Genomic DNA, 14041 nt, shown 5'->3' on the forward strand with positions numbered 1-14041 from the left:
GAATATAGCAAATTATAAAGAAATATAATTGAAAAGAATAGAATAAAATAGAATATAGCCATCCTCTGAAATACAAATATCGAACAGCATAGAATAAAATAAAACAGAATAGAATAGAAAAGAATAGAATAGGAAAAAAAGTAATATAATGGAAATGAGTAGAATAGAAAAGAATAGAATAGAAAATCTAGAATAGATTAGAAAGAATATAGCCATCTTCCGAAATTCAAATTTCAAATAGAATAGAACCAACCAGCTATTCTGCACAATGAATTTGGAGAAATTTGAAATGTTCAATTAAAATTAGATTTGAATACATGAATACTTCCAATCCATTGGAAAAATTTGAATCTGGTTAAAAGTAATAAACAAAACAAAACTAAACTAAACAAATTTCATTACGAAAACTTTTGCACAGTAGTATACCAGTGCACATATAGAATCTTTTTAGACTATTTTGATATCTTATTTTATTTTTGTATAATTTGATATTAAGTAATTACAATGTTACTCCAAAATCGGGGGGGCCCATATCTAAAATGTAAAAATTGCTCTGGTCCATAAGGGGTATACAAGTGCACGAGCGTACGTGATTAAATAACTAACAAAACATACATTAAGAAACCACAGGAAGGTGGATGAGATAACGTTGTGCCCGGTATTAGAGATGACGAAATGTGAATACAGACCACACAGAGAGAACACAGGAAGATGGACAAAGGAAAAGCATACTGTGTGGTGCAACGATAGGAAGAAGAGTGCTGAATGATGAAATCAGAAAAGCCACCAGAGACAGAATCCCCCTATAAAACCTTCTTCCTCCAGTGATATCTGCCTGAGATGGAAGGGAAGATGAAGATCTGGCAGTGTGTGGTATGGCTCTGTGCGATCACATTGGAGGTGGCTCACTCTCAGTCTCCGGATCAGGAAGGACGGATCAGAGCTGCTCTGGATCTCTACAACCAAAAGGAAGGTGAAGAGTTCTTGTTCCAGCTCCTGTCTGATCTCCCGGCTCCCCTTATGCAGGTAAGTGTAAATAATGGGGCCCCAAATCCATCCATTGCGCTCGCCTTTATTTGTGGTTAAAACACATCGCAGTGATTGATTTTATTTTCAAAGTTTTTTTGCAGAGCGTTGTGATACTTTACAGCGTGTCACAACATGCTGCGTTACAATGCAACATGTCCTACTTTTTTAGCCCCCACCAGTGTGCAACATTGATGTGAACTGAAGCCACATGAGTGAAGGAGAATGGGAGTTAAAGACACAATGGCCATCTGTGTGCCCAACTATTCTACTGTCCATCTATGTGCCCAACTATTCTACTGTCCATCTGTGTGCCCAACTATTCTACTGTCCATCTATGTGCCCAACTATTCTACTGTCCATCTGTGTGCCCAACTATTCTACTGCTCCATCTGTGTGCCCAACTATTCTACTGTACATCTGTGTGCCCAACTATTCTACTGTACATCTGTGTGCCCAAATATTCGACTGTCTATCTGTGTGCCCAAATATTCTACTGTCCATCTGTGTGCCCAAATATTCTACTGTCCATCTGTGTGCCCAACTATTCTACTGTCCATCTGTGTGCCCAACTATTCTACTGTCCATCTGTGTGCCCAACTATTCTACTGCTCCATCTGTGTACCCAACTATTCTACTGTAGATCTGTATGCCCAACTATTCTACTGTCCATCTGTATGCCCAACTATTCTACTGTCCATCTGTATGCCCAACTATTCTACTGTGCATCTGTGTGCCCAACTATTCTACTGTCCATCGGTATGCCCAACTATTCTACTGTCCATCTGTGTGCCCAACTATACTACTGTCCATCTGTATGCCTAACTATTCTACTGTCCATCTGTATGCCCAACTATTCTACTGTGCATCTGTGTGCCAACTATTCTACTGTCCATCGGTATGCCCAACTATTCTACTGTCCATCTGTGTGCCCAACTATTCTACTGTCCATCTGTATGCCCAACTATTCTACTGTCCATCTGTATGCCCAACTATTCTACTGTCCATCTGTGTGCCCAACTATACTACTGTCCATCTGTATGCCCAACTATTCTACTGTCCATCTGTATGCCCAACTATTCTACTGTCCATCTGTGTACCCAACTATTCTACTGTCCATCTGTGTACCCAACTATTCTACTGTCCATCTGTATGCCCAACTATGTTACTGTCCATCTGTGTGCCCAACTATTCTACCGTCCATCTGTGTACCCAACTATTCTACTGTCCATCTGTGTGCCCAACTATTCTACTGTCCATCTGTGTGCCCAACTATTCTACTGTCCATCTGTGTGCCCAACTATTCTACTGTCCATCTGTGTGCCCAACTATTCTACTGTCCATCTGTGTGCCCAACTATTCTACTGTCCATCTGTGTGTCCAACTATTCTACTGTCCATCTGTGTGCCCAACTATTCTACTGTCCATCTGTATGCCCAACTATTCTACTGTCCATCTGTGTACCCAACTATTCTACTGTCCATCTGTATGCCCAACTATTCTACTGTCCATCTGTGTACCCAACTATTCTACTGTCCATCTGTATGCCCAACTATTCTACTGTCCATCTGTGTACCCAACTATTCTACTGTCCATCTGTGTGCCCAACTATACTACTGTCCATCTGTATGCCTAACTATTCTACTGTCCATCTGTATGCCCAACTATTCTACTGTGCATCTGTGTGCCAACTATTCTACTGTCCATCGGTATGCCCAACTATTCTACTGTCCATCTGTGTGCCCAACTATACTACTGTCCATCTGTGTGCCCAACTATACTACTGTCCATCTGTATGCCCAACTATTCTACTGTCCATCTGTATGCCCAACTATTCTACTGTCCATCTGTGTACCCAACTATTCTACTGTCCATCTGTGTACCCAACTATTCTACTGTCCATCTGTATGCCCAACTATTTTACTGTCCATCTGTGTGCCCAACTATTCTACCGTCCATCTGTGTACCCAACTATTCTACTGTCCATCTGTGTGCCCAACTATTCTACTGTCCATCTGTGTACCCAACCATTCTACCATCCATCTGTGTGCCCAACTATTCTACTGTCCATCTGTGTACCCAAATATTCTACTGTGCATCTGTGTGCCCAACTATTCTACTGTCCATCTGTATGCCCAACTATTCTACTGTCCATCTGTATGCCCAACTATTCTACTGTCCATCTGTGTGCCCAACTATTCTACTGTCCATCTGTGTGCCCAACTATACTACTGTCCATCTGTATGCCCAACTATTCTACTGTGCATCTGTGTGCCCAACTATTCTACTGTCCATCTGTGTGCCCAACTATTCTACTGTCCATCTGTATGCCGAACTATTCTACTGTGCATCTGTGTGCCCAACTATTCTACTGTCCATCTGTATGCCCAACTATTCTACCGTCCATCTGTATGCCCAACTATTCTACTGTCCATCTGTATGCCCAACTATTCTACTGTCCATCTGTATGCCCAACTATTCTACTGTCCATCTGTGTGCCCAACTATTCTACTGTCCACCTGTGTGCCCAACTATTCTACCGTCCATCTGTGTGCCCAACTATTCTACTGTCCATCTGTGTGCCCAACTATTCTACCGTCCATCTGTGTGCCCAACTATACTACTGTCCATCTGTATGCCGAACTATTCTACTGTGCATCTGTGTGCCCAACTATTCTACTGTCCATCTGTGTGCCCAACTATTCTACCGTCCATCTGTATGCCCAACTATTCTACTGTCCATCTGTATGCCCAACTATTCTACTGTCCATCTGTATGCCCAACTATTCTACTGTCCATCTGTGTGCCCAACTATTCTACTGTCCACCTGTGTGCCCAACTATTCTACTGTGCATCTGTGTGCCCAACTATTCTACTGTCCATCTGTATGCCCAACTATTCTACTGTCCATCTGTGTGCCCAACTATTCTACTGTCCATCTGTGTACCCAACCATTCTACCATCCATCTGTGTGCCCAACTATTCTACCGTCCATCTGTGTGCCCAACTATTCTACTGTCCATCTGTGTACTCAACCATTCTACTATCCATCTGTGTGCCCAACTATACTACTGTCCATCTGTATGCCCAACTATTCTACTGTGCATCTGTGTGCCCAACTATTCTACTGTCCATCTGTGTGCCCAACTATTCTACTGTCCATCTGTGTGCCCAACTATTATATTGTCCACCTGGTGCCCAACTATTCTACTGTCCATCGGTGTGCCCAACTATTCTACTGTCCATCTGTATGCCCAACTATTCTACTGTCCATCTGTGTGCCCAACTATTCTACTGTCCATCTGTGTGCCCAACTATTCTACTGTCCATCTGTGTGCCCAACTATTCTACTGTCCATCTGTGTGCCCAACTATTCTACTGTCCATCTGTGTGCCCAACTATTCTACTGTCCATCTGTGTGCCCAACTATTCTACTGTCCATCTGTGTACTCAACCATTCTACTGTCCATCTGTGTGCCCAACTATACTAACGTCCATCTGTGTGCCCAACTATTCTACTGTCCATCTGTGTGCCCAACTATTCTACTGTCCATCTGTGTGCCCAACTATTCTACTGTCCATCTGTGTGCCCAACTATTCTACTGTCCATCTGTGTGCCCAACTATTCTACTGTCCATCTGTGTGCCCAACTATTCTACTGTCCATCTGTGTACTCAACCATTCTACTGTCCATCTGTGTGCCCAACTATACTAACGTCCATCTGTGTGCCCAACTATACTACTGTCCATCTGTGTGCCCAACTATTCTACTGTCCATCTGTGTACTCAACCATTCTACTGTCCATCTGTGTGCCCAACTATACTACTGTCCATCTGTGTGCCCAACTATTCTACCATCCATCTGTGTGCCCAACTATTCTACTGTCCATCTGTATGCCCAACTATTCTACTGTGCATCTGTGTGCCCAACTATTCTACTGTCCATCTGTGTGCCCAATTATTCTACTGTCCATCTGTGTGACCAACTATTATATTGTCCACCTGGTGCCCAACTATTCTACTGTCCATCTGTATGGGGTATCTTATTGACCCAATATCTCACTGTAAAGAGGACCTGTCATGCCATATTCCTATTACAAGGGATGTTTACATTCCTTGTAATAGAAATAAAAGTGATCAAAAATAATAATTATTTTTTTTAAAGTGTCAAATTTAAAATAAAAAGTAAAATTAACAATAAAAAAAAAAATTTAAAGCGCCGTGTGCTCGCATGCAGAAGCGAACGCATACGAACGCATACGAACGCATACCTAATATGAAAACGGTGTTCAAACCACACATGTGGGGCCTCCTCTGTAACTCAAAACATTTAACCAGTAAAAAAATTTTAAGCATCGCCTATGGGGATTTTTACATCCTGAAGTTTGGCGCCATTCCACGAGCGTGTGCAATTTTGAAGCGTGACATGTGAGGTATCTATTTTTTCGGCATAACTTCATCTTTCACATTATGTAAAAAAATTGGGCTAACTTTACTGTTTTGTTTTTTTTTTTAAAGCATGAAACTGTTTTTTTTTTTTTTTTTTTAAAAACGTGTTCGAAACGTGTTCTGCGCAAACGTGTTCTGCGCAAATACCGTGCGAGATAAAAAGTTGCAACAACCGCCATTGTATTCTCTAGGGTCTTTGCTAAAGAAAACATATATAATGTTTGAGAGTTCTATGTAATTTTCTAGCAAAAAAATGATGAAGTTTACATGTAGGAGAGAAATGTCAGAATTGGCCTGGATGGGAAGTGGCTAAAAAGTAACACATTTAGTTCTCGGTGTTTAACACGTTACAGATGATGTACAGAATGATGTATTTATCGCTAGCTTCATACATAGAGCATATTGAGGTAACAATATCACTGATTTTTTTTCTTCCATTTAGAACGAGGAAGACTCTCCAGCGGTCGCTTTCTTAATAAAGGAGACAGAATGCCTGAAATCTGAAGATATTAATTTGGCCCAATGTGACTACAAGAAGGACGGGGTGAGGAACATGTACACCGTGTATTGTACATTATAAATTATCACAAAAAACACGCAATATTACGTTTATTTCATGATTTCTAGCAGTGACCTAAACTCTGCATGTGAGGGGTGCTGAGACCCCTTTATGAGTTTATAATGTGGATGGATCTATCAACGACTGGATCCAGAGCCTTTGGTTTATAGAGCAGATACATCCTAAATATAGAACCATTTATCCAACCGTCCATCCAGAGCCTCTGGTTTATAGACCAGATACATCCTAATTATAGAACCATTTATCCAACCGTCCATCCAGAGCCTCTGGTTTATAGACCAGATACATCCTAAATATAGAGCCATTTATCCAACCGTCCATCCAGAGCCTCTGGTTTATAGACCAGATACATCCTAATTATAGAACCATTTATCCAACCGTCCATCCAGAGCCTCTGGTTTATAGACCAGATACATCCTAAATATAGAGCCATTTATCCAACTGTCCATCCAGAGCCTCTGGTTTATAGACCAGATACATCCTAAATATAGAACCATTTATCCAACTGTCCATCCAGAGCCTCTGATCAGTAATTGGGATAAGGCCTAAATGCAGGGCTGGCACAAGGGGTGGGTAGGGGGGGGGGTGGCTGCCCAGGCCACTGTGGTATCATGTGAGGTGAGGGGGCACCACAAAGAGGTTGAGGGAGGGGATTTGGGGGGGGGGGGGGGGGACAGCAGAGGATAAGAATTGTTCTAGGAGGGGAAATTTGGGGTGCTAGGAGTGGTGATTTGAGTGAATTTGTGTTGGAAGGAAGGATGGGGAAAAATATTGTGTGTGTGGGGGGGGGGGGGGATTTTGGGTGATTTGTGCTAGAAAAGGTAATATGGTGGGGGGGGGGGGATTTGTGCTAGGAGGGGAATTTATTTGTTTCCTGGGGGGTTGTGCTAGCAGGGATGATTGGGGGTATTTGTGCTATAGGACGGGAAATTTAGGAGGGATTTCTGGTAGGATGGGGGATTGGGGATAATTTGTGCTGGAGGGGGGACTTGGAGTGGGGGGGGGAGAATTTGTGCTTAGAGGGGTAGTTTGAGGGGCAGACGATTTGTACTAGGAGGGGGAATTTGTTTTAGGGAGTGGATTTGTGCTGGGGGCATATGGGGAATGAGAGGATTCGAGCCGGGGGAGGGGGGGTTGGCGAGGCAAGGATTCATGCTGGGAAGGAGATTTAAGCAGGGGGAAGATTTGTATTGGGGGAGGGGGAATTTATGCTTGGGGGTTTAGCATGCAGATTAGTGCTCGATTTTTGTGGGGGGGGGGGGGGGTTTGATGACACATAACACTCATACATCTTGGGGGGGGGGATGAAATTTGGCAATTTGGCTCTGGGCTCTAGATGACCTTGTCCCGGCACTGCCTAAATGTGAAGATATTTTTCTGTATAGTGAACATGATATGATGTTGCTAATTAAACAATAAATATCAATTAGAACATTCAGTAATTTAGAATGATTGTTACGGCAGAATGGTTATTGAATGAAGACGGGATGTTTGCAATTAATTTTGCAGGAGGTGAAGATCTGTGGATTGTACCCGGAGGAGGAGGGGACCTCAGAGACTCTGAAATGCGTCAGCCTGACCGAGGTAACACCAACCACCAATCAGAAATATCCGTATCTTCTATTATGATTTCAGATCATTTAGGGAAGTAGAGATCTAATTAAAATAAATCAGACGGCAGAAATACACAGCAGGGGGCAGCCCATGCCCAACCCCCTACCGGCACCCCCAGTGATTGTACACAGTGGGAGTCTGTCAGCGAGTCCTGTCCAATGATTCATGGCCGGGACCTGCTGATCAGCTGTGTCCAATCACAGCCCAGAGCTCTGTGTTGACAATCAACACAGAGCTCTGCACAGAGGGAACGACCTCTCTGTTTCTTATCCCTGCAAAGGGAGAAGAAGCAAAGAGATCTTTAGTAAAAAGCAGCACGCATTACACATTGTTAGGCACACATTTAACCCCTTGATCACAACGGATGTTAACCCCTTCGCAGCCAGTGTCATTAGTACAGTGACTGTGTATATTATTAGCACTGATCGCTGTATTAGTGTCACTGGTGATGTCAGTGGCAGTTAGTCAGTTCCTCCCAGCGTCAGTTAGTGTCAGATTTTCCGCCACACTATTACAGTCGTATTAAAAGTTACTGATCCCTGCCATTACTAGTATAAAGAGAATTAAAATTCCAGTATCTATACCATAATTTGTAGACACTATAACTTTCACGCAAACCAATCAATATACACTTACTGAGATTTTTTTTTTATCAAACACATGAAGCAGAATACATTTTAGATAAAAATGTATGAAGAAATTAATTTTTTTAATTTTTTATTGGATATGTTTTATAGCAGGAAGTAAGAAATGTTGGGTTTTTAAAAGAAAAGAAAATAAACAATTTTCAAACATATTAAACAGAATACATTTTAGCCAAAATTTATGAAGAAATTAGTTTTTTATTGGATATGTTTTATAGCAGGAACGAAAAAATACAGTTTTTGTGTTTGTTTTTTTTTATTTTTTTGTTTATCAGATAAAATAAAAAACCCAGGGGTGATCAAATACCACCAAAAGAAAGCTCTATTTGTGTGAAAAAATATATATAGAAATTTTGTTTAGATATAGCGTTGCATGACTGTGCAATTGTCAATTTGAAAAAAATGGTCTGGTCATAAAGGGGGTAAAATCTTACAGAGCTTAAGTGGTTAAAGCAGTGGTTGTCAACTTATGAGCTAGAGAGGACCTTAAATGTGGCCCCCCCTGGCATCACCAAAGGGCCACACATAATCTTCTATATATGTAATGCTGGAGAGGAGTGTCAGAGACTGCAGACCTAATAGAGGAAATGAGGGTCAGAGAGTGAGGACAGGATACATTGTTGGTGGTCAGAGAGTGAGGACATGATACATTGTTGTCGGTCAGAGAGTGAGGACAGGATACATTGTTGGTGGTTCGAGAGTGAGGACAGGATACATTGTTGGTGGTCAGAGAGTGAGGACAGGATACATTGTTGTTGGTCAGAGAGTGAGGACAGGATACATTGTTGGTGGTCAGAGAGTGAGGACGGGATACATTGTTGGTGGTCAGAGAGTGAGGACAGGATACATTGTTGGTGGTCAGAGAGTGAGGACAGGATACATTGTTGGTGGTCAGAGAGTGAGGACAGGATACATTGTTGGTGGTCAGAGAGTGAGGACAGGATACATTGTTGGTGGTCAGAGAGTGAGGACAGGATACATTGTTGTCGGTCAGAGAGTGAGGACAGGATACATTGTTGGTGGTCAGAGAGTGAGGACAGAATACATTGTTTGTGGTCAGAGAGTGAAGACAGGATACATTGTTGGTGGTCAGAGAGTGAGGACAGGATACATTGTTGCTGGTCGGAGAGTGAGGACAGGATACATTGTTGGTGGTCAGAGAGTGAGGACAGGATACATTGTGGGCGGTCAGAGAGTGAGGACAGGATACATTGTTGGCGGTCAGAGAGTGAGGACAGGATACATTGTTGGTGGTCAGAGAGTGAGGACAGGATACATTGTTGGTGGTCAGAGAGTGAGGACAGGATACATTGTTGGTGGTCAGAGAGTGAGGACAGAATACATTGTTTGTGATCAGAGAGTGAAGACAGGATACATTGTTGGTGGTCAGAGAGTGAGGACAGGATACATTGTTGCTGGTCGGAGAGTGAGGACAGGATACATTGTTGGTGGTCAGAGAGTGAGGACAGGATACATTGTTGGTGGTCAGAGAGTGAGGACAGGATACATTGTTGGTGGTCAGAGAGTGAGGACAGGATACATTGTTGCTGGTCGGAGAGTGAGGACAGGATACATTGTTGCTGGTCAGAGAGTGAGGACAGAATACATTGTTTGTGGTCAGAGAGTGAAGACAGGATACATTGTTGGCGGTCAGAGAGAGAGGACAGGATACATTGTTGGTGGTCAGAGAGTGAGGACAGGATACATTGTTGGTGGTCAGAGAGTGAGGACAGAATACATTGTTTGTGGTCAGAGAGTGAAGACAGGATACATTGTTGGCGGTCAGAGAGTGAGGACAGGATACATTGTTGGTGGTCAGAGAGTGAGGACAGGATACATTGTTGGTGGTCAGAGAGTGAGGACAGGATACATTGTTGTCGGTCAGAGAGTGAGGACAGGATACATTGTTGGTGGTCAGAGAGTGAGGACAGAATACATTGTTTGTGGTCAGAGAGTGAAGACAGGATACATTGTTGGTGGTCAGAGAGTGAGGACAGGATACATTGTTGCTGGTCGGAGAGTGAGGACAGGATACATTGTTGGTGGTCAGAGAGTGAGGACAGGATACATTGTGGGCGGTCAGAGAGTGAGGACAGGATACATTGTTGGCGGTCAGAGAGTGAGGACAGGATACATTGTTGGCGGTCAGAGAGTGAGGACAGGATACATTGTTGGTGGTCAGAGAGTGAGGACAGGATACATTGTTGGTGGTCAGAGAGTGAGGACAGAATACATTGTTTGTGATCAGAGAGTGAAGACAGGATACATTGTTGGTGGTCAGAGAGTGAGGACAGGATACATTGTTGCTGGTCGGAGAGTGAGGACAGGATACATTGTTGGTGGTCAGAGAGTGAGGACAGGATACATTGTTGGTGGTCAGAGAGTGAGGACAGGATACATTGTTGTCGGTCAGAGAGTGAGGACAGGATACATTGTTGGTGGTCAGAGAGTGAGGACAGAATACATTGTTTGTGGTCAGAGAGTGAAGACAGGATACATTGTTGGTGGTCAGAGAGTGAGGACAGGATACATTGTTGCTGGTCGGAGAGTGAGGACAGGATACATTGTTGGTGGTCAGAGAGTGAGGACAGGATACATTGTGGGCGGTCAGAGAGTGAGGACAGGATACATTGTTGGCGGTCAGAGAGTGAGGACAGGATACATTGTTGGTGGTCAGAGAGTGAGGACAGGATACATTGTTGGTGGTCAGAGAGTGAGGACAGGATACATTGTTGGTGGTCAGAGAGTGAGGACAGAATACATTGTTTGTGATCAGAGAGTGAAGACAGGATACATTGTTGGTGGTCAGAGAGTGAGGACAGGATACATTGTTGCTGGTCGGAGAGTGAGGACAGGATACATTGTTGGTGGTCAGAGAGTGAGGACAGGATACATTGTTGGTGGTCGGAGAGTGAGGACAGAATACATTGTTGGTGGTCGGAGAGTGAGGACAGGATACATTGTTGGTGGTCAGAGAGTGAGGACAGGATACATTGTTGGTGGTCAGAGAGTGAGGACAGGATACATTGTTGCTGGTCGGAGAGTGAGGACAGGATACATTGTTGCTGGTCAGAGAGTGAGGACAGGATACATTGTTGGTGGTCAGAGAGTGAGGACAGGATACATTGTTGGTGGTCAGAGAGTGAGGACAGGATACATTGTTGGTGGTCGGAGAGTGCGGACAGGATACATTGTTGGCGTTCAGAGAGAGAGGACAGGATACATTGTTGGTGGTCAGAGAGTGAGGACAGGATACATTGTTGGTGGTCAGAGAGAGAGGACAGGATACATTGTTGGTGGTCAGAGAGTGAGGACAGGATACATTGTTGGTGGTCAGAGAGTGAGGACAGGATACATTGTTGGTGGTCAGAGAGTGAGGACAGGATACATTGTTGGTGGTCAGAGAGGGAGGACAGGATACATTGTTGGTGGTCAGAGAGGGAGGACGGGATACATTGTTGGTGGTCGGAGAGTGAGGACAGGATACATTGTTGGTGGTCGGAGAGTGAGGACAGGATACATTGTTGGTGGTCAGAGAGTGAGGACAGGATACATTGTTGGTGGTCAGAGAGTGAGGACAGGATACATTGTTGGTGGTCGGAGAGTGCGGACAGGATACATTGTTGGCGTTCAGAGAGAGAGGACGGGATACATTGTTGGTGGGGAGATGCTGCAGAAGACAATACCAGACTGGGAAGATGTTACATGAGGCTGGTAGAGATCAATGCTATTACCCTAATCAATGTTCCCACTACAGACTGCTGAGGTCCGAGGGCCACACTTTTTATACCAAAGGGCCAAGTGTGTCACTCAGGCCACAAGTTGGGCACCAGAGCTTTAAAGCATCACCTATGGACAATTTTGTGCCATTTCCCAGGTGCGCACAATTGGAAGGCATGGCATGTTTAGTATCTACTTGTTCAATGTGACCCCCATCTTTTATATTTTACCAAGAATTAGGTCTTATATTGTGTTTTGTTGATTGTGTCTTACTTTTTTGTTTTTGTTACTGAAAATATAAATAAGATAAACAGTAGCGCAATTCACTTGTGGCGTAAAAAAAATGTTGTCAGTGCCGCCATTTTATTTTCCAAAATCTCTGCTCTCAAATCATATATAATGTTTTGGGTGGTTTAGGTAATCCTTGGGTTTAAAAATGGGCACATAATTTTTAAAAAATGGCAGTAAAAGGGTTAAAATCCTGTAAATGAATCACTGAATATTTAAAATGTTGAAAATAAAGATAAACTGCGACTGTTTGGTCTTTTTTTACGTTTTTTTTAGAACTCACGGGTCAAGCGCTCAAGCAAAAATCCGACATGCAGAGGTTATCGCTGTAGAGGAGTTGGAGCCAGTAGTGCAATTGGCCGGCCCGGTAAAGGCAGCGGGCAAATATCTCCACCCATCAGTGTCTAAAAATGAGCCCAGCCTCTCTGATCGATCGCACCACGGCGCTGAGCACCACCCCCAGCTTTTCTTATCCTGTCAGCTATTATAGCCAAACTACTCTCACGTGTACATTCCCATGTACTGTACTTACTGTATCATTTTTCATGTTTTTTATCTTTTTGAACACTGTGTTTATACTATGTACTTTTTTCAATAAATGTTATGAATATTAGTTTTTGTTACTTCTCCATTGTTTTCATGCCTATAAAGTCCGACCTTGGCTACTTTAATTAGTACCCTTCCCAGTGTTACTAAACCCCAGTGGTGGCCCATCCATTGTGGGCGCACGGGCACTGTCCCCCCTAATCATTCCCCGCCGCCCTCCCTATCCATGCCCCGCCGCCCTACCTATCCATGCCCCGCCGCCCTCCCTATCCATGCGCCGCCGCCCTCCCTATCCATGCGCCGCCGCCCTCCCTATCCATGCGCCGCCGCCCTCCCTATCCCTGCCCCGCCGCCCTCCCTATCCATGCCCCGCCGCTCTCCCTATCCCTGCCCCGCCGCCCTCCCTATCCATGCCCCGCCGCTCTCACTATCCATGCCCCTCCACCACCCTCCCCATGCATGCCCTGCCGCCCTCCCTATCCCTGCCCCGCCACCACCCTCCCCATCCATGCCCTGCTGCCCTCCCTATCCATGCCCCGCCGCCCTCCCTATCCATGCCCCGCCGCCCTCCCCATCCATGCCCCACCGCTCTCCCCATCCATGCCCCGCCGCCCTCCCTATCCCTGCCCCGCCACCACCCTCCCCATCCATGCCCTGCTGCCCTCCCTATCCATGCCCCGCCGCCCTCCCTATCCATGCCCCGCCGCCCTCCCCATCCATGCCCCACCGCTCTCCCCATCCATGCCCCGCCGCTCTCCCCATCCATGCCCCGCCGCCCTCCCTATCCATGCCCCGCCGCTCTCCCTATCCATGCACCGCCACCACCCTCCCCATCCATGCCCCGCCACCCTCCCTATCCATGCCCCGCCGCCCTCCCCATCCATGCCCCACCGCCCTCCCCAGCCATGCCCCGCCGCCCTCCCTATCCATGCCCCGCTGCCCTCCCTATCCATGCCCCGCCGCCCTCCTTATCCATGCCCCGCTGCTCTCCCTATAAATGACCCGTCGCCCTCCCTATCCATGACCCGCTGCCCTCCCCATCCATGACCCGCCGCTCTCCCCATCCATGCCCCAACGCCCTCCCTATCCATGCCCCGCCACCCCACTTAATCATGCCCTGTCGCCCTCCCTATCCATGCCCTGCCACCATCCCTATCCATGCCCCGCCGCCCCC

The 14041-nt window shown here is 45.3% G+C and overlaps 1 protein-coding gene across 1 annotated transcript; it reads left to right on the forward strand.

The window, feature by feature from the left end:
* Positions 1–657: 657 nt before the first annotated feature.
* LOC141145619 (batroxicidin-like) lies at positions 658–12934 on the forward strand. Its single transcript, XM_073632448.1, has 4 exons — positions 658–1026; positions 5918–6019; positions 7565–7639; positions 12598–12934. The coding sequence occupies exons 1-4, from the start codon at positions 841–843 to the stop codon at positions 12727–12729; spliced, it is 495 nt and encodes a 164-aa protein (XP_073488549.1). The 5' UTR covers positions 658–840; the 3' UTR covers positions 12730–12934.
* Positions 12935–14041: the final 1107 nt, after the last annotated feature.

This window comes from Aquarana catesbeiana, linkage group LG05 (genome assembly GCF_042186555.1).
Source record: "Aquarana catesbeiana isolate 2022-GZ linkage group LG05, ASM4218655v1, whole genome shotgun sequence".
Lineage (NCBI taxonomy): Eukaryota > Metazoa > Chordata > Amphibia > Anura > Ranidae > Aquarana > Aquarana catesbeiana.

Bases quoted from the DNA above. Each gene is read 5' to 3' on its own strand.
- LOC141145619 (XM_073632448.1), top strand. From the start codon at position 841: ATGGAAGGGAAGATGAAGATCTGGCAGTGTGTGGTATGGCTCTGTGCG. The intron at 6,020-7,564 runs GTGAGGAACATG...TTAATTTTGCAG, and splicing joins GTGACTACAAGAAGGACGGG to GAGGTGAAGATCTGTGGATT. The intron at 7,640-12,597 runs GTAACACCAACC...CGTTTTTTTTAG, and splicing joins AATGCGTCAGCCTGACCGAG to AACTCACGGGTCAAGCGCTC.